The following is an 18923-nucleotide window of genomic DNA, read 5'->3' on the forward strand; positions in this document are numbered from 1 at the left end:
CTGGCTGAAGTCGGACGCTTAACCGACTGCGCCACCCAGGCGCCCCAGGAAAATCGTTTTTAAAACTAAGCTGGTGGTGTTTCTTTAAGCAGACACAAGCAACGGGAAAGTAGATAGTTTAGGCCGGTATTAAACAGGATTGTCAGGATTGTTGGAAGGTGAAAGTTGTCATTTGTGGTTTTTTTAATTTATTTTGAGAGGGCGTGCACGTGAGTGGGGGGCGGGGCAGAGGGAGAGAATCCCAAGCCGACTCCAGGCTGCCGGCGCAGAGCCCCCTGTGGGGCTTGGTCTCATGGACCCTGAGGTCGCGACCTGAGCCGAAGCCAAGAGCCACGTGCTCCCCGTCATTTGTCTCAGACGATGGTTTTAGATGCTTCCTCTGCTGCTCTTTCCTCCCCTGGTGAAAATCTGAGCCTCCCCTTTCAAGGGATGAAAACCAGGTGGCCGATAAAAGGAATTTGGGGGACAGGTGGTTTTTTTCCCTGCTTTATTAAGATTTCATTGGCCCAGAACAACGTGTGGGTTTAAGGTAGACCAGGTGATTGACAGCCCCCCGTCACCCCCGCAGAATTAGTTTCTTTTTTGTGGTGAGAACACTGAAGATCTCCCTCAGCAGCTGTGAAGTGTGTATTCCGGGGACCCGCGGTGCGGGTGGAGATGGGAGTCTCCTGAAGGTTCGACAGAAGCAGGGTCGGTCTAGCCTCCGGCTTGGCATTGGAGACCGTTGTCAGTGCAACTCACCGCGTTAGCGCTGAAGGAAAACGAAGTCTCCTACGCATTCGTGGTGAAAACTTAGCATGCTGGGATTCATAGGTTTTCTTAACTTGCCACAAGGCATCCGGCAGAAACCCACTGCAGGTTTCCTCAGCGGTAAAGGTCAGAGGTCTCACCGGTACACACGCGCAAGGGTGCTGGCTGCCCCCGCTTCTGGCCCCGGGGGGGGGGGGGGGGGGCGGGGAAGCTGGGAGCACTGGCCGGAGGCATCGGGGCCGGAGGCATGGGCACAGCCCAAGCTCGCTTCTGAGTGAGGCCTCGCGCAGGCGTGCTGCCGGCCAGCGGCGGGGCTGGTGCCCCTGACGCTTGTGTTCTGTGTCTCTGTAGCTTACTGGAGGTTCTGGCTCTGCGTCAGCGTGGTCTATGAGCTGTTCCTCATCTTCATACTCTTCCAGGTGAGCGGGTTTTCTCGGATAATCTGGGGGTGTGGGCGGTGCCGCGGCCCCGGTAAGCGAAGGGTGTCCGAGCAGGCTTTGCCCACCAGCCCCTCGGGAGCTTTGGCAGGAAGCGAGGCTGTGAGGGGGGCCCTCCAGAAGGGTCCGCTTTGGGAAGGCTGCGGGCACCGCGTCTCAGCAGGGTCTCTGCCCTGAGCCGCGTGTGGGCCCTGCCCAGACGGCCCCCGCTGGCGACGGGGCCCAGTGGGACGGTCTGCTCGGGTGGGACGCCTGCCTGTCCCCTGAGCAGCAGGGTCCCACCCCTGGGGAGGGCGGCACCCCCACTAGCTGGTCCTGGGGTTTAGTCCTCGGGGCTTCTCCCTCCGAGTGCACCTTGTGCAGCAGGATGGTCCGGAGGGAGGCCGGAACGTTCTCCGTAGTAAACCGTGGCTCCCCACTTGCTGGCACTGGTGTCTCTTTACTAAAGCTTTTCCTTCTGCTCAACCCCACGTGCACCTAGACGGTGACCTTCAGTTTACAAAGTACTTTCTTATTCACAAGCTCACAGCTCCCGTCAGTTCTGTCTCTCGTGGTTTATCGCCACGTGGTGAGATTCACTCTTAGCGCGGTGTATGGTTCTGAGTGTTGACAGCTGTATGTGTAAACTCATGTCTAGGACACAACAGTGGCTCGTGTCCCCCAGAGCGCCGACCTGCTCTCCCTCCACCACCAAGTCCTGCCCTGTGGGAACCCCCTGGGGGCGCGCTCGCTTGTGCCTCCTGGGCCCTTGGAGGGCGTCGGGGTCATCAGGGTCGTGGGGGTCGTGGGCCATCTCCTGCTGGGCGGGGCGGCCTTGACCTCGAGCGGGAGCTGTTTCCTGAGCGGGGCTGCTGGTGACAGGCCCGCGGGCACCCGAGCACGTGTTAGGTCTGCTCGCACTGCTTCCCGGCACGACTGGCCAGTGGCTCCCTCCAGGAGAGAGCTCCTGCCACCAGACCCTGGGCGGCACCTGCGCTTGTCGGGACCCTTACCGTGGCCGCCTCTCCTGGCCTTGTTTGCGTTTCTGGGTCAGCCAAGTGTCCTCCGTGGTGCGGTGCTCAGCGCCGCGGGACCGTCCTGCTCGGGGTCTGCAGCCTGCACCTGGCACAGCTGTGCCCGAACGTCTGGGTTCCTGCTCTCTGGATACAGCAGTGCCCAGCCTCCGATCCTGTGGCTGATGTCACGGTCTGAGGGTCACTTCCACAGACCCCAAGCTGGGGACAGGTCGAGTTGCAGGACAAGGCAGTGCGTCTGTCTGGCACAGATGTGATGCGGGTCTGAGGCCAGAAGACGTCTGTCACCCGACCTCATCCTCTGCCCTGCTTCGTCCCTTGTCTGGTACTTGGGGCAGGAGTGAGGGGATGGTGTCCTGACCGCAGGCCTCCCGGGGCCACTCCCTGTGGGCTGGTGGCCACAGGGGGCCCGAGGGAGGGGTGAGGCTGTGTCTGCTGCAGGCAGCCTTCCGTCTGTCGACCCCAGAAGTCTCCTTAGCGCTAAGGCCAGAAAGGGCGGTTTGCTGCTGTTGGTATCCGTGTCTGGGAAGGCTGACCTGATGTCGTGTTTCTTCTGGGAGGGCCTGTGGAGAGGGGCAGTAGCAAGAGCGGTGACCTGTGACCCCACCTGTGTCCCCACCCACACAGCCTCCACGTGGGGAGCGTGGCGCATCTCCTTGGACTCGGGGCCTCCCCACCCCCACCACGTCTGCCCGTCCCTGCACTGCAGGGTGTTTGTCCCTACTCGGCAGAGGCGTCATCCACACACCCCAGGCCACACGCACGCTTTCGGGACTTTAGCCGAGCTCTCCCGTCGCCACCAGCAGCATGTGGCCTCACTGACCAGGGCGCTGGCCTTGCAGACTGTCCAGGACGGCCGCCAGTTTCTGAAGTATGTGGACCCCAAGCTGGGAGTCCCACTGCCGGAGAGGGACTACGGGGGAAACTGCCTCATCTACGACGCAGACAACGAGAGTGACCCCTTCCACAACGTCTGGGTACAGGCGGGCCCTAGGAGCTCCGTGCTCGGGGTGGGGCCAGGAGTCACGTGCTTAATCAGCTCCCCAGGTGCTGACCTGTCCTGCATGTTTCTGGAACCCCGGTCGTTCTGCAGATCAGACAGGGTGGGGTTGGCGTGGGCCCTGCCAGGCGCTGACCTCCCTCCTGCCTGACCCAGGGCTCCCTTCAGCTTAGCCCACTTGGCGAAGGGTCCGTGCAGCCCCCTTGTGGGGCAGGTCCCTGCCTCTCAGCCTGGAGACCTGCTCTCCTCTGTGGTCAGGGCGTGCTGTCCGCCTGCGTGTGGGATCCCAGCTTTGTCCCTGGGATCCAGTCAGCACAGCTCAGAGAGGCAGGAACCGGGCCCAGGTGCTCATGGAGAAGGAGGGACCAGTGGCTTTGGGCCGCACACGAGGCCAGTGTCCTGTCCCCATAGGACAAGCTGGACGGCTTTGTGCCTGCGCACTTTATTGGCTGGTACCTGAAGGTAAGGTGACCTCGTCGTCAGAAGGACACCCTCGTTTTCAGGTCTGCCTTGTGCTCTGAAGCCGCTTCCCAGCCACAGGCTGATGTTCAGAGTGGTTGACCGTGGTGGGCGAGGGTCTGGGGGCCATGGCTCAGGCCAGGCAGCTGTCCAGAGAGTTGACACAACTGCTTGGGCACCCTGGGTCCTGCCCCGACCCGCACTTGTCCTTGGTGTCGTGGCCTCCAACTAGTGCCTCGCCCCGCTCCTGAGGGGGTCAGGGGTGTCGCCCTGGAGCGGCTGACGCTCTGCCGCGGCCTGCAGACCCTGATGATTCGTGACTGGTGGATGTGCACGATCGTGAGTGTGATGTTCGAGTTCCTCGAGTACAGCCTAGAGCACCAGCTGCCCAACTTCAGCGAGTGCTGGTGGGATCACGTAAGTGCCAGCATCTGCCCTGGGGGGTCGAGGGCAGGATGGGACTGGGGACCACAGGCGCCCACCACCTCCCTGGCTCCCGCCCCCAGTGGATCATGGATGTGCTCGTTTGCAATGGGCTGGGCATCTACTGCGGCATGAAGACTCTTGAGTGGCTGTCTCTGAAGACGTACAAGTGGCAGGGCCTCTGGAACATTCCGACCTACAAGTACGGCTCTCGAGCTGCCCTGGTCCATGGGGGGAGGGATGTCAGCCCGACCCCAGCCTGTCTAATCAGGTCCTCCTCATCCCCTGCCAGCATTTTTCAGAGGCTCTCCAGGAGCTGCCCCCGTTAGGTGACCCGGGAGGGCGCTGGGGAGTGGGGTCTCCCGCCCATCACGGGTCCCCGGCACGGCTGCCGGGTGGAGCAGAGGGGCCCCGGGCTGACGGGCACCTGTGCTCCCAGGGGCAAGATGAAGAGAATCGCCTTCCAGTTCACGCCCTACAGCTGGGTCCGCTTCGAGTGGAAGCCCGCCTCCAGCCTGCGCCGCTGGCTGGCCGTGTGCGGCATCATCCTGGTGGTAAGGCTGGCCAGTCTCGTGTGCGCGCCTGCTGGGCAGCCCGGCTCGCCACCCACCCTCCTCTGTCCCCCAGTTTCTGTTGGCAGAGCTGAACACGTTCTACCTGAAGTTCGTGCTGTGGATGCCCCCCGAGCACTACCTGGTCCTCCTGCGGCTGGTCTTCTTTGTGAACGTGGGCGGCGTGGCCATGCGGGAGATCTACGACTTCATGGATGACCCGTGAGAGCCGGGGGGGCGGGCCTGGGCACACTGGGCGTCGCTGCCCCTGGGGCACAGCCGCAGCGCCCTCAGCCGAGTGCCCTCCCCCGCAGGAAGCTCCACAAGAAGCTGGGCCAGCAGGCCTGGCTGGTGGCGGCCATCACGGTCACAGAGCTGCTCATCGTGGTGAAGTACGACCCACATACGCTCACGCTGTCGCTGCCCTTCTACATCTCCCAGTGCTGGACGCTCGGCTCTGTGCTCGTGCTCACCTGGACCATCTGGCGCTTCTTCTTGCGGTGAGTGCCGTGCTCCCGGTGGCCTCGACACCAGCTCGGGGGCCGTGTTCGGCTGGTGTCTGCGTCCCGCGGCCCCTGCCTGTAGCGGGGTGGGGGCGTCCCTGTGAGGGGACTGCTAGGGGCCGGCCGGTGGTGACTCGGCCCCCACCGTCCCCAGGGACATCACCCTGAGGTACAAGGAGACTCGACGGCAGAAGCAGCAGAGCCGGGGGGACCAGGGCAGAGCCGGGGGCGACATGGATGGACACCTGCCTGGGCCGGAAGACCCCCCAGGGCCTGCGGAGCCTGAGAGGGAGGGGGTGCCAGCCCCAAACTGATGCACCTCACGACTGCCCAGAGCCCGGGCCTGCTGGAACCTTCTGACAGGCCTCAGCCCTTGTGGTTTTATTTTCCCTTTCTCCCATGCACATAGCTGGGCTCTGTGGGATGCAGGTGGCCCCTGACCCAGGCGTGTGTGTGTGTGTGTGTGTGTGTGTGCGCGTGCCCGCGCACATGTGCTCCTGGGGCTCCTCTCAGCCTGACCCGTGTGGCTGGGCTTGCTCCGGGCAGCTGGTCCCCTCCCCTTTCTGCACAGTCAGCCCGCCGGCCTCTGGGCCACGGCGAGCCCTCAGCACCCAGACGGACGGCTCAGGCCCAGCAGAGGCATCACGGTGCCTTCCTCTGCTCCCTGGGCCCCCAGCCACTCTGAAGCCCTGACTGCACCTCACTGGACCCCCATTAGCCCCTCGACGGCACATGTGAAGGATGACCATCCAGTGATACCCTGAGACAGCTGAGAAGGGGCAGGTCTAAGCAGGCAGCCCTGAGCCACTTCCTGGGGAGGCTTCATCTGACCCAGCAAACCTGGGGGTGTGAACGGGGCCGGAGGTCACCGGATTGGCTCCTTGAGGGACGTGGAGTCAGAAACTCAAAGGCCCTGGGCCTGAGGTTGGGAGGAGGGGCAGAGGGTCTTCGAGAGCTAACAGAACAAGCAAAGCAGGTCCTTACCAGCTCCCGGCCCTGTGGGCCCTGTGCATCGTGTGCCCACTGCTGGTGCTGCCCAGAGGGCTGGGGGGACGGGGGCAGGTGTGCAGATGGGCCGCCCCGGAGCTGCTTCCAGTGGGGGTGATGGGCCGCTGCACGAACCCAGTGGGGGAGCCCTAACAGAAGCGTTACACTTGCGACACGGACACCGTGCCTGGTGGAGACCCCACAAGAAGGACAAGCACTCCTCCTGCCAAAAAAAGTGCTTTAATAAAAGTGTCTGAAACTTTCCCACAGAAGTCCATCGATTTGAACACTTCTCTTCATTCTCAGCCAGGAGGTCCGGAGGGGGAGGGGCAGGAGGCCTCTCAGGAGATAATCCGCAGGCCTGGCTTGCGTTCTCCCAGGGCCTGGAGGAGGTCCTCGGTCTGCTGCGTCCAGTAGATGTCGTACAGGCTGCGTGCGCGGGGAGGCGGCGGGGTCACGGCCTCGCGGGCCATCCCCCAGCTCCCGCCCCCCTCCCCCTTCCCCCCACCACGCCCCACTCACACCAGCTGCTCCAGCGCGCAGTCAGGCCGCTCCAGGCTCTCCATCAGCCGAAGGATGCCCCGGTCGTCCATGCAGTTGTTGCTGAGGTCCAGCTCCCGCAGGCTGCGGTTGACCACCAGGAGCGAGGCCAGGCTGTTACAGCCGCCGTTGGCCACGTCGCAGTCCCCCAGCCTGGGCAGACAGCAGGGCACGGGTCACGACGAGAGGATCCGCCACAGAACAGGGTGCTGGCAGGGCTGGCCCCGCACCGCGATATTCATGGAGCCCCGAGGCACGTGTGCGTGCACACCATGCGCCGAGACCTCAGGGTCGTAGCCGTTCCCCAGACCTCGGGCTCGGGAGCACGTCTGTCTCTGGCCCAGTGGCCAGCCCCAGGCAGACATCCCAACCAGAGAGGGAAAGAAGGTGCACACGGCTGCCCTCCAGGCTGAGCGGTCAGACGGACCCGAGGCTGGCACACCCTGGCCACAACCTCCCCGGGGCCAACTCGGGTCACCAGAGGGCCTCCTACAGCTGCTTGCTTGCTCACCGCCAGGTGCTGGAGCCTGGCTGGGCTGCCACGGAGGCACCCAGAGGCCAAAGGTGGGAGGGAGGAGGGTGGCAGGAGGCACAAAGTACACAGAGGCTTCCAGCCTCCAGAGCAAGGACACCTAGGTGGGGGGTGGAGCTGTGGACCCAAGCCACGCCCCCAGAGCACCCCAAGGAGCTGGCAGCAGACCAGGCCCTCTGGATAGAAAAGCAGGGGACCCTGTCGGGCTCAGCCTGCAGGGCCAGCTGTCCAGGGCTTCTTCAGCCACACCCTTCACCTGTGTCCCGCCCAGCATGGCCAGGCATCCCCAGAAGCCACAGTGAGAAGCAGAGATCCAGAGGCCGCCAACAAAGCCAAAACCTGCGACACCAGAAGCAAACGGCTGACGGGCCAAAAGAGAGAACAGAAACAACGGGGTGTCGGGCTACAGGGCGGTCGGTGAGACCCAGCAGTGGGTTCCTGAGAGCTCCAGGAAGGAAGAAACAAGATCGGGAAAATCCTCAAAGGCTCGACACTGGAGCACAAGCAGGCGTCCAGCACAACAAAGGAACCAGGACCCCGGAACACAGCCGTGCAGGGCAGGGGCCAGGGGTCCCAGCGCACAAAGCAGGTGCTGCCAGGCCTTTGGGAGCCCGCGGGTTCCGGGAGTTGCCAGACGTGGCCGTCAGGAGTAGGGAGGGGCCCCAGGGGGATGCGCGGGACCCCGGACTTGGACCCATCAGACTGAGACGTGCCAGGCACGCCCGTGCTCGCTCACCAGAGCACCCGCAGCGTGGCGCTAGGCTGGCTCAGGCCCTGGCACAGCTCCTGGACGCCGGAGTCGCCCAGCTTGTTGTCACTCATCTGCAGCTCCACGAGGTGCTTGTTGTGGGTCAGCATCGCGCTGACGTGGGGGCAGCACGCGGCCGTGAGGCCACAGGACTTCACCCTGGGAGAGAAACAGCACTAGGGCCTGGCCACGCCCACACCTCCGGGGTGCGGAGGCCCCGAGCCCCTCAACGCCCGCCCTCCAGGGACACACGGCACCCCCTCCCGCACGCCTCCCCCCCCCCCCCCCCCCCCCCCGCAGGCACAGAAGCTGACCTGGGGCCTGGGCCCCGGGGCACCAGCACCACCGTCATCCCTGAGGTGTCCCCAGGCGCCACGCTCCTCACAGGCCCACCGTCCCCCGGCTGCCATCGGGCTGCGCTCACCACAGGGACTGCAGCTGGCATCCAGGCTCCAGCAGGCTCTCGCACAGCAGCCGGGCACCCTCGTCCCCCAGCGCATTGCCTGCCAGGCTCAGCTCCTTCAGGCTCTCCTTGGCCCTGAGCACTTGGCACAGGTCTCTGCAGCCCGTGGTGGTGATGTCACAGTCCCAGAGCCTGCAGAGCCGGGGCCGCATCACTGCAGGGCCCCCAGGGGACACACAGCCAATCTTCTCAGATACTCCCCACCTGCCCGCTGGGGCCACGGCTCTCTGAGGAAGCAGGGCGGGCGCAAACTCACCACAGGACCCTGAGCCGGGAGCTGGGGTGCAGCAGCGCGGGGCACAGTGTGGCGATGCCCTGGTCACCCAGCTTGTTGTCACCCAGGTCCAGCTCCTGCAGCGAGGCCTTGGAGGCCACGACACCGCACAGGTCCTTACAGCTGGCCGGCGTGAGGCCGCAGTTCTCCAGTCTGGGGGCACAGGGGGGCCGGCAGAACTGGGAAGCCCCCGTGGTCCCGTCCCCCCGCCAGACCCCACACTTACTTGAGCGTCTCCAGCTGGCAGGCAGAGTCCACCAGGCCCCGACACAGCACCTGCACGCCAGCCTCGCCGATGTCGTTGTTGCTCACCACAAGCTCCTTGACGTGCCTCCAGGCCCTGAGCGCTGCGGCCAGGGGCTCACAGCTGGCGGCCGTCAGGTTGCAGTACTCCAGCCTGGGGACAGGTGGGTGTTGGGAACTCTGGCCAAGGGAGCTCGGTCCGGGTCTCCTCTCCCGCCCCGGGCTGCAGGGCGCATGAGACTAGAGGGCTGCTGGGCTAAGGGGCCATCTCCTTGCACGGTGGGCGCTCAGGGCCGCTTGGAAGCCGGCCGCCAACCACGAGCCCCACCCTGAGCTTGGGGGTCACTGGACCCGGGAGAAAGATGCCAGTCTCCCGATCTGGGTCTGCCTGTCTTCCTCCCTCGCTGAGCCCATCAGCACACTTCTGGTGGCCAGGCCGCCCCACACGTGATGTGGGGCTACAGGCCACCTTTTAGCTTTTGGACCACAGCCCCAGCATCACACACAAGGACCATCGGCAGGTCCCCCAGAGCTCCCTCTTCAAAGCTCCCTGCGGCCAACACGCTGAGGCAAGGGCTTGCCCAGGGCAGTCCTCAGCCAAAACCACAGTGACCCGGAAGTGTAGGGCTGGGGGCGGCCTGGGTGGCAGGCCCCACACTCACTGAAGCTTCTCCAGGTGGCACTGGGGGTCCAGGAGTCCTTTGCAGAGCAGCTGCAGGCCCGCGTCCCCCAGCGGGTTGTCGCTGAGCTGCAGCTCGCGCAGGGTAGGCAGGGAGCGCAGCGCGTCGGGCAGGACCTCGCAGCCGGTGTTCGTCAGGCAGCAGTTCCGGAGGCTGGAGCACACCCAGTCAGCCATCAGCAGGGTCCCCGCCAGCCAGGCCATGGCCCCCAGGGAAAGTGCCCCTCTGTCCTCAGGAGCCGGGGTGAAGCAGACACAGCACCAGCACCTCTCCCCCACCCCGACCCCCTCGCCTGGGAGAGCCCCGGGCCTGGCCTTGCAAGAGGGCCGCCACCTCCTCTGGGGTCTCCCGGCAAAGGAACAGAGGGCAGGAGGGGATGCACCTCGGGGCCTAGAGGACACTGGGTCGCGAGCCCAGGAACAGCAGGCAGGGCCGTGGCGTGAACAGACCCCACGGGGGGACAGGGGCCCGAGACAAGGCGGGAGGAGCCCCCACCCTCCAGGACCTGCTGCTGCCTCCCGCCCCCCTTCCCCAGGCTGACCAGTAGGTCCACACCTGAGCTCGGGGTGGGGCAAGCACCTGGGCCGTGTGGATCATACAGGCTCACCTGAGCTTCTGGATCCTGCAGCTGGGGCTCTGCAGGCCCTGGAGCACCAGCCGCACCCCGGCATCGTGCAGCTCATTCGTGCAAAGGCTCAGCTCGGTCAGCGAGGGGTTGGCCTGGAGGGCAGAGCAGATGTCCTTGCACCGCACCTCCGTGAGGCCGCAGTCATCCAGCCTGTGGACGGGAGCGTACGGGTCACCTCACGAAGCTTCCGCCGAAGACACCAGCACATGCACAGGTGACGTCTGGGCCCCCACACCCTCCGCGCCGCACCGCGGGGGCACAGTCGGCACGTGAGAGCTCTCGTCTGCCTCCCGGGAAACACCAGACCGGCACCAGGCGGCAGCTCTGAGAAGTGCCACAGAAAGGGCACAGCACCTCGGAGGGGCACGAACGGCAGGGGCCACCCGACCAGTGAGAACTGAACGCGGGTGGGAGGAAAACCAGCTGTCGCTCACAGGAGAATGACGGCTGATAAATGTGAACGGAACGAGGGGATTAAAAATCCCCATTAGACAAAGGCCCGGTAATAACTGTTCTGGCAAGATCCACCGACGGATGACAAAATCAGGAGGCGAAAGTCTGAGCAGAAGCAGGATGTTAGCAGTCTCTGCGTATCTCACCCAAGATATTTACCAATTACAAAGAGAAAACAGGAACCCTGTAGTGGGGACAGCTGGCAGACGCCGCCCTCACAGGTGGTCACGGTGACCAGAGGGGGCCGTTGGGTGCCACGGCGGTCGGTAGGATACAACATACCCCGCAGACACAACAGCATTTCTGCATATTCTCGTGAAAAGCTCGTGACTCAGCCCCGACGGGAAGTCAGAAAGACTTCCCAGAGCCTGAGCAGGCTCAAGAGTCGGGTGGCCGAGGACAAGAAGGGACAGGGGGACCATGTGAAGTGTGCACTGTGCATCAGAAGCCCCGCCCACTGTGGCGCTGGGGAAGGCGGCAGAGCGGCCGGCCGGGGGTGGGGGCCCGCCTGCCGCCTCCGTGTGCACCTACCTGACCACCTGGTACTGCTGGATCAGAGGCAGGAGCTCCGTCCACCGGGCGTCACTCAGCTGCTGACACTGGATGTCGAGATTCATGGTTCGAGGTGAAGTGTCTTCTAGACAGAAGGTGGACGGAGAACACTGTAGCCAGACTCCCTCAACGCCTGATGGGCCAGGGACCCCGCAGAGGGACAGAAAGCCCTAATAGGACCCCCAAGTGGGGGCCGATGGTTCAGAAGCCACGGCCCCTCCCTTGGCCAGTGAGCACCAGCTTTGTTTCCTTTCTTCAGCACCCTTATACACCACAGCCTCCAGGAGCAAGGTCGGGGGTGGGCGGGGGGAGGCTGCACCTGCTGGGCTCCCCTGACAAAGGCCAGCGCAGAGCTTGGGGACAATGCTGTGGGCCTCACCCCTCAGCCTCCCACGCTCCGCCTTTATGGGCCCCTCCTGCCCAGCCGGGCCAGGACCTGCGCCGGCCATCGGCAGCCCCTGCTTCTCGCTTGCCTGGGTGACGCCACAGTTTAAGGACCCCAGCAGGTGGAGTACGGGGACCAGCGATCCGTCCAGTGCCATGGACACTCTGCCTGCCAGCTCAGCCAGCTTCTCCCCTCTTAGGACCAGAGGGCTGCACTGGCTGGGCAGGCAGTGCCACAGCCCCACCTGGCTAGAGAAGGCTAGAGAAGCCCCACCCTGGCATTCCAGGACCCTGGGCCTGAGCTGCCTGTGCTCAGCTAACAGTTCTCCGAGGGGTATCAGCCCCAGATGCCCTGGAAAGGGCTGAGTAGGTGGGGGGTGGGGGGTGGGACCCCAGGCCCACTGGCCCGCACTCTGGGTGGTGCACTCATGGATGGTCACTCTGGTGCCCATGTCCACAGTCCCTTTCTGGGGGCTGAAGACTCCAAACAGGCCGGGGCACATCCTCAGCCCCACCCTGGGTCAACCCAGGGCCACGGAGAAATCAGGCCATCAGGCAGGACTTTGGCAAAGCAGTCTGGCATGGGAGCAGCTCACCAGGGACAGCACAGAGCCTGGGTAAACGATTAACTGCCTGCTGGAGCTTTAGGGGAGCACTGACTGTGGCAGGGGGGCCGCTGGCAGGCGAGAGCAAGGGCGTCCTGCTGGGGTGGAGGCAGGGAAGGGAGCTGGGTTTCACTCAAATGCAACAGCAAGCCCAGGAAGGACCCACACCTGGAAACAATGAATTCCTGCTGCCTTCCAGAAAGGTCAGGACAAACAGGATGACTCAACCCCATGTAAGGCTCCTGGTGCCACGACACCCCAACTTCCTGCAAAAACTGCCTCATTCGTGTCCCTGGCCGAAGGCAGGAGTCCCCCTCCCAACCCCGGCAGGTTCAGGGCCAAAGTCCCTGGGAGGCGCGGACCAGGTAAAGGCTCCCGCCAACCAGCAGGCAAGGTTTACGTGTGCATGTCCTGGCGGATGAGCCCGCGGAGGAAGCTGGCTCCCACAACCGTCCAAAGGAGGAACCCAGAGCACGCCCAGCCCGCTGCCCAGGCCAGGCCGCGCGAGCAAACCGGCTCCGCCCCCGCGGGTCCCAGGGTGTGGTCAGTAAACCCTGAATCCAGAATCCTTAGTCATCACGGGAGAAAGGGAGTGGGAGGCGGGGCTTCAGAGGGACCCTCTCTCCGAATCCTGTCTGACTTCCAGGGCCTGGGCTCTCCCGAGGTGATCTGCAGTGCAGAACAAGGAAACCCGAAGCGAGCAGCTGAGTTCCCCACCCCCCCCACCCCCCCCACCCCCCCCCGCCAACACCCTCCCAGGGCTTGACCAGACCCTGGGAGAACCCCTTGGTTGGGCTGTGGCGCTAGGAGGACACTTCTTAACGTCTGTGGGCCACGGATCCCTTTGAGAACCCCAGGAAAACCTGTAATGCCCGCAAAGACGCCGTATCTCCCTGCTTCTCCCGGAATCAGGACCCCCACCAGCTCGGCTGCTCCCTAGGGTCCCAAGAGGGCACTTAGTGCTTTCGCGTGTGACAAATGGCCGCTGCGCAGGGCCGTGCCCGGAGGACAGGAGCCGGGGGGTTGCGTCCCCGGCCTGAGCCCACCCGAACCGCACCGGAAGGCTGAAGCGCGTCCCGGGCCCACTGAGCCCCAAGCCCGGCGGCCCCGCGCCGCGCGGTTACCTGCGCGAGGCGCGGGGGGCGCCCGGGGGTGAGCCGGGGTCCGCACGAGGCCTCCCAGGGCCGCGGCCGCCGCCCTCCCCGCACGCCGGGGCCCGCGCGGGATTGCTCTGCGGGGCGGTGGCCTCTCGGGGCTCGCGCGCGAGGGGCCCCGCGGAGGGTCCGGACGCGGGTCGCCCCAGCCCCCGCTCCCGCCCCCGGCCCGCTCGCCGCGCAGCTCACCTCGGGCCGAGCCGCTGCTTCCGCGGGGGCCTGGGGCGTGGTCCGGGCCCTGTCCTGGGGGTGGGGCCACGTCCTGGGCCGCAGCCCGAGCGGCGCGACTCACCCGCGCGCCGCCACCCCGCCACCCCGCCTCGTCTCCCGGGGCACCCTAGCCCCAGACGGGGGCCCGCCCTCCATCTCTCGCGGGCAGCGTTTCTAGGCGAGGGCCGTTTGGGAGCGGGTGCTCCGCAGGCAAAACCGAACTCGGGCACTTGCATTACAAAGAAGGGGAGGCCCGACCGTCAGGGCTTCTCTGCAGCACCCCGACTCTGCCCGTGAGAACCATCACTGACGGGGAAAGGTCTTCAGGAGGACCTTGTTAAGGTTTTCAGACACGCGGAACAGGGCACACTGTGTTTCAAAAAGGCCGGGGGGCGGCGCTTTACGCCTTGCTCTCGGCCCGCGTGGGCCACCTCCTGGGGCGCGCGCGCCTGGAGCTCGTGTGTCAGCTCTCCCGCTTGGACGCGCTGCGGTGATCTGTTCAAGGGCGTCCCTCACGGACCCGTACGCTCGTTAGATCAGGGATGATGGGTGCGTTCTCATCACACCGGCCTCCGTCACTTCGACCACTGCTTACCGACCACCTACTGAGTGCCAGGCGCTATGGTGGGCGCTCCGGCTGCAGGCCAAGCAGAGCAACGTCTCAGGCCTCACGGAGCTCGCAGTCCCGTGTGAGTAAATTCATAGCATTTAGAATGTGGAAAGTGCAAAGGTGGGGAGGAGGGTGGATGATGCAGGATAAAAGCGAGTCAGGAGTGAGTGCTGGAGGGGCAGGACGGAGGTCACTTCCCCAGTGAGAGCAGGTCTCTTGAGGCTGAGGCCCAGAGGCTGCGCAGGCAGGCCGGAGGGAGACGGGTTGTTGTGCTCAGTTGCGCAAACATTGGAGAGTGCCCGCTGCAGACCTAGCGTGAACTCTGTGGCCACCAGGGGACAGCACAGTATGGGTAGGGGATGAGGGACCCGGGAGGTGGGGAGTCTGTCCTTTGAGGGGAATAAGGCGAAGGGTTATTCAATTTGGCGAGAATATTTGCCTGGGCCAGTCCTTCCTTGGGCAGCTTGCCGGGCGCCAACAGACAAGGGGGTCAGGGCCACCACTGTGGGGCGCCAGGGGTCCCAAGCGGGTTCGCAGAGGTGGGCCAAAGCAGAGCCCCCCACCCCCACCCCCAGAGCAGGTGCAAGCTGTCAGGCTGTCATCAAGCGGAGGCAGCAGAGCAGCTCCCTTCCACCTCGATGCAGGGAGGGGAGAGTGGAGCTGGGAACTGGGTTTCTGAGTTTCTTGCAGAAGCTCCTGAAGGCTGCGGGCGGCTGAGAGTGGAGGGGCCTCTGGGTGCAACAGTGTTCCAGCCAACTTCCACAGGGTTTTGTTTGTTTTCTTCAGGCAGATACCCAGAAATGAAATTAAAGGATCATTTGGTATTTTTAACTCTGAGGAACCTCCCTACTGTTCTCCAGTTACATCCCCACCCACGGTGCGAGAGTGTTCCCCTTTCCCCACATCCTCACCAATAAATCTTACCCGTTCTGACAGGCGTGAGGTGGCATCTCGTTGTGGTTTTGATTTGCGTTTCCCTGACGAGTGATGGTGAGTGCTTTTCATGTGTCTGCTGGATAGCTGGTCTCTTCTTAGGAGAAATGTCTGTTCAGGTCCTCTGCTCATTTTTAACCAGACTGTTTTGGGTTTTTTGTTTTTGGGTGTTGTGTTGTAAGAGTTCTTTATGTTTTTTTGGATATTAACCCCTTATCAGATATATCATTTGCAAATATCTTCTCCCAATCAGTAGTTTGTCCTCTCATTTTGTTGATGGTTTCCTTTGCTATAAAACGATTTTTGTCACAGGAGCGGTATGTGGTCTTTGTAGAAAAACCAGAAGATACAGATAAGAAAATGAAAAGCCCTAATATGCCGCCTTCCAGACACAAAGGCTCTGACATCTCTGGATATGCTCCTACTTCTCTGAATGCACGACACACGTATTCTTAACAAAAAACGAGATATTAGTAATGGTAGGCAGGATAATAACCAAAGATGACCAGGTCCTGATCCCTACCTTATGTGGCAAAGGGGTCTTTGCAGATGTGACTGAGTTAAAGGTTTTGAGATGGAGAGACTGTCCTGCATTACTTGGATAGGCCCAAAGTAATCATGAGGGTCTGTATAAGAGGGACGCAAAAGGGTGAAAATCAGAGATATGACAATGGAAGCAGAGGTTGGAGTGGCTGTGTTTTGAAGAGGGAAGAAGGCAGCCTCTAGAAGCTGGAAAAGGCCAAGAAGCAGATTCTCCCCTGCAACCCTCTGGAAGGAACCAGGCCGGTGGATAGTTCGATTTGACCCCTAGGGCCCATCTCCCACTTCCAGTCTTAAGAGCTGTAAAATAAATCTGCGGCAATGTGTTACAGCAGCAGTAGGAAATTAAAGCATTATGGAGCTGCTGTATTTTTAAGAGTACTTGTGTATACCCTGTATATGCAAACATACAGGTACACTAATCAGTATGTAATACAATCTTTTAATGACCACATTGTGCAACTGAATGTATCCAGTTCGCTCAACCAGTATCTACAGGCTGACATTGACTGTTTTCAGGTTTTTCAGGCTTTGCAGCATATTTTCCTACCTGGTTACCTTCTTGGCACACCATCCAAGAGGGTGGCTTGCCTGGTCGTGAGGTCCTTCCAACACACTGCCCACCTGGCGACCTGAAACGCTGCAGAAGTCCACTGGCTTTCCCCACACTCGCAAGTCTCCACACCCGAGTGCCAATGATGCCAGCCCAATAATGCAAAGTGCCTGGACGCCCTTTTTAAGTTTCAGCCAATCCTCTGACAACCCTGACCCCTCCGAGGTGCCGTCCCATTTACGTTTTGTCTTCCCCACGTGAGCCTTCCAAACAGCTCTCCCCAGGGTTCTCGGGTGACTTGACACGGGCAGAGTTGCCGGGCGGGGAGATGGCCAGGCCCAGTATCCTGGGGGGGTGACCCGGGCAACTCCCCTCTGCCAGGGCCGTCCTCCTTGGAGGGGCGGTTCTTTGGGGAACAAGGTCCAGGATTACTCCGGGGAAAATGTCGGCTGAGCCAGTCCCTGCTTGTGTAGCTTGCTGGGCGCCAAAAGACCAGAGATCAAGTCGGGCCCCAACAAGGAAAGGACAGAACTACCAAGACTCCGACAGCACAAGCGCACACCCAGCGCCCCAGAGCAGGGACTCCCAGCGTGCCCCGGGAAGTGGGCCGGCGGTAAGGGCGCACGCGCGGAGGGCGCACACGGATGCCCTGACGTCATCGGGACGCGCGGACGCCCGCGGGGCCCCGCCCCGACCCCCAGTCCAGACGGCTCCCCCCACGACCCCGTCCCCGCCCCCAGCACCCCCGGCTCCAGCACCCAGCCCCCCAGTGTCGCTTCAATAGCGCACGTCTCTCCCGGGCAGCATGGCCGCAGCAGGGCCCGGCGCGAATCCACAGTCGACCCAAGGCCGGCGCTGGTAAGAGCTGACCCCGGGCGCGGACCCTTGCAGTGACTGACCTCCAGACGACGGACTGGGAGGCGGCCCACTTCCGACGGTGGGGGGGGGGCCTGGCCGGGGCGCCGCGCCGGGGCGCCGCGTAGCTGCCGCGTCGGGACCGATGGTGGGGCGGGGTCTAGGCGGAGGGGCGGGACCTAGGCGGTAGGGGGCCGGGCCTAGACGGCCTCACTAGTGCCGGCGGGGCGGGGCTTCGTGTGGGGCGGGGCCCTGGGGCGGGGGCGGGGCCTCGCATGAGGCGGGGCCCGGGCAGCTTTTCTCCGAGGCGGAGCACCTGGTCTCCGAGGTCTCACGTGGCCGCAGGGCGGAATGGGTGGTCCCGGCTCGACCCTCACGGCTCCCCCGCCGGGGCAGAAGGCGCGTGCCGTGGCGTGTCTCGGACGCCGGGTCCAGGCAGTGACATTAACGTGATGGGGCTGGGGGCTCGGTTCGTAGGTTGTGTACGGCGGTGCTCTGCGGAGCATCGACTGCGCGTTAGAGCTGGAGAGTATACACGAGTAGAGAGACAGAAAAGATGATTTTGTAGGAAAGAGTGTTATTCACAAGGCGACGTTTGTAATCTGTGCGCAGTGTTTCATTTGTCTAACCCTGTCAAGAGCTGTTCTAATTCTGTGCCCCACTCAAGTGCATTCATTCAATAAATGTTTATTATATAACCCCTTGTGCCCGGCTGTGCTGTAGGTGCTGAGGGTTGGACATCGAGCAGACCAGGCAGAAATCCCTGGTGGAGGGAACCGTGGGAGCCGAGGCCCGGCCTGGGAGGGTTCCCTGCGGGACCACGGGTTGATGAGGGGCGTGGCCAGGTGTCCACAGACTGAAACAAGTGGCGCTCAATCGGGGGCATAAAATTGAAAGCTGAGAGTTTTACGGAGGAGGGGAAGAAAGGTCTGGAAGCAGCAGTCAGGAGCAAGGAGGACAGGGACCCGCCCTCCAGGAGAGAAAGCAGCTGTGCTTGACAGGCTGGTAGGGGAAGCCGTCTCCGGCTCCCGGAGCAAAAGGGATGGGAGGGTGCTCAGGAAAAAACTGGCTTTTCTCCAGAACTTACTCCTTAAGCGCCAGAATTTTATTTTAACAGTTTTAATATGAATTGATTATTTAATTATACTACGCACTTTCCTGTTCTACAGACATAGCATACTGACCTTGATGAACTTTTCTAAAATTAGTTTCAGCAAACTTTGGGAGACCTTCTGTGAGCCAGCACCTCTGCAGGTGCCTGGGAGGAAGGAGGGGTAAGCAAGGCCAAGGCCTGCCACCTGGAGCCACACGTGGGGCAGCAGTGAAGGCCTCAGGGGTCACAGATGCCCTACAGGTATTACAAAGCTGGGTGGATTCGAGGGAGAAGAAATCTGGGCACTTGTTTTTGCCGAAACATGGTGATACTCACGTGATATCTTGAGATTACGTGCTGGTGCCAGATGTACCCGTCTTGTTGTCTCTGTTTTAGTTCATTTCTGTGTTTACTGGGAAATAATAGTCTAAGACTGTTGGAATTGGGCCTAAAGTGAGTACACGTCTGAGCGGGGATCAGAAATGTTCTCACGGGAATAGACATCACGAACTTTAGTCCATAAATGTTACGACTTACATTTCGGGTGCTTGTCCATGAAGAAGTTGTGGACTAGTCCTCATTTCTCAGAATTGACGTTTTGGCAGATGAGGTTTGCAAATACGGGAACTATGTGTCAGAGTTGATCTTTGGCATTTTATTAAACTGCTCTACTGGTTGTCTTCAAAGGAGATGGTTGAGCCCAGGGCCTGGAACCAGCCGACCTGGGCGTGACCTTGCCCTGTGGTGACC

The 18923-nt window shown here is 62.4% G+C and overlaps 2 protein-coding genes and 2 long non-coding RNA genes across 13 annotated transcripts in view; 3 read left to right on the forward strand and 1 right to left on the reverse strand.

Moving 5' to 3' along the window:
* Positions 1 to 6386, forward strand: part of PTDSS2 (phosphatidylserine synthase 2) — a 24178-nt gene extending 17792 nt beyond the window's left edge. Inside the window, exons 4-12 of the mRNA XM_060607632.3 lie at positions 1102 to 1169; positions 3043 to 3177; positions 3612 to 3662; positions 3963 to 4076; positions 4166 to 4284; positions 4522 to 4636; positions 4710 to 4855; positions 4948 to 5133; positions 5291 to 6386. Coding sequence (XP_060463615.1) covers positions 1102 to 1169; positions 3043 to 3177; positions 3612 to 3662; positions 3963 to 4076; positions 4166 to 4284; positions 4522 to 4636; positions 4710 to 4855; positions 4948 to 5133; positions 5291 to 5450 — 1094 coding nt within the window. The 3' untranslated portion in view covers positions 5451 to 6386. The remainder of the gene's footprint in view (positions 1 to 1101; positions 1170 to 3042; positions 3178 to 3611; positions 3663 to 3962; positions 4077 to 4165; positions 4285 to 4521; positions 4637 to 4709; positions 4856 to 4947; positions 5134 to 5290) is intronic.
* Positions 6348 to 17247, reverse strand: RNH1 (ribonuclease/angiogenin inhibitor 1). Of its 9 annotated transcripts, XM_060607640.2 has the most exons (11): positions 13350 to 13444; positions 13089 to 13161; positions 11216 to 11321; positions 10211 to 10381; positions 9586 to 9756; positions 8907 to 9077; positions 8663 to 8833; positions 8368 to 8538; positions 7932 to 8102; positions 6646 to 6816; positions 6348 to 6552 (listed from the first exon to the last, which is right to left on the reverse strand). In XM_060607640.2, exons 3-11 carry the CDS (start codon positions 11299 to 11301, stop codon positions 6465 to 6467), a joined length of 1371 nt encoding a protein of 456 aa, XP_060463623.1. In that variant the 5' UTR covers positions 11302 to 11321; positions 13089 to 13161; positions 13350 to 13444; the 3' UTR covers positions 6348 to 6464. The 9 variants fall into 9 exon arrangements, with proteins under 9 accessions (XP_060463623.1, XP_060463618.1, XP_060463624.1 ...); XM_060607635.3 differs by lacking the exons at positions 13089 to 13161; positions 13350 to 13444 and adding an exon at positions 17125 to 17247; XM_060607641.3 differs by lacking the exons at positions 13089 to 13161; positions 13350 to 13444 and adding an exon at positions 17125 to 17229 and having other exon boundaries at positions 11216 to 11318.
* Positions 13819 to 15230, forward strand: LOC144613005 (uncharacterized). The gene is made up of 3 exons (XR_013550314.2): positions 13819 to 13931; positions 14130 to 14278; positions 14986 to 15230. It is a non-coding gene; the product is annotated as an uncharacterized LOC144613005 (long non-coding RNA).
* Positions 16699 to 18923, forward strand: part of LOC144613004 (uncharacterized) — a 30177-nt gene continuing 27952 nt past the window's right edge. For both annotated transcript variants that reach the window (XR_013550312.2, XR_013550313.2), the window contains exon 1: positions 16699 to 17083. This is a non-coding gene — a long non-coding RNA (uncharacterized LOC144613004). The remainder of the gene's footprint in view (positions 17084 to 18923) is intronic.

This window comes from Panthera onca, chromosome D1 (assembly GCF_046562875.1).
Source record: "Panthera onca isolate mPanOnc1 chromosome D1, mPanOnc1 haplotype 2, whole genome shotgun sequence".
Taxonomy (NCBI): Eukaryota; Metazoa; Chordata; class Mammalia; order Carnivora; family Felidae; genus Panthera; species Panthera onca.

Excerpts from the sequence above, each read along its gene's own strand:
- RNH1 (XM_060607635.3), bottom strand. The coding sequence starts at position 11,301 with ATGAATCTCGACATCCAGTGTCAGCAGCTGAGTGACGCCCGGTGGACG. Across the intron at positions 8,539-8,662 it reads TCCCGGCTCAGGGTCCTGTG|GCTCTGGGACTGTGACATCA; the intron begins GTGAGTTTGCGC and ends CCGGCTCTGCAG. Across the intron at positions 6,817-7,931 it reads GCCACGCTGCGGGTGCTCTG|GCTGGGGGACTGCGACGTGG; the intron begins GTGAGCGAGCAC and ends CTGTCTGCCCAG.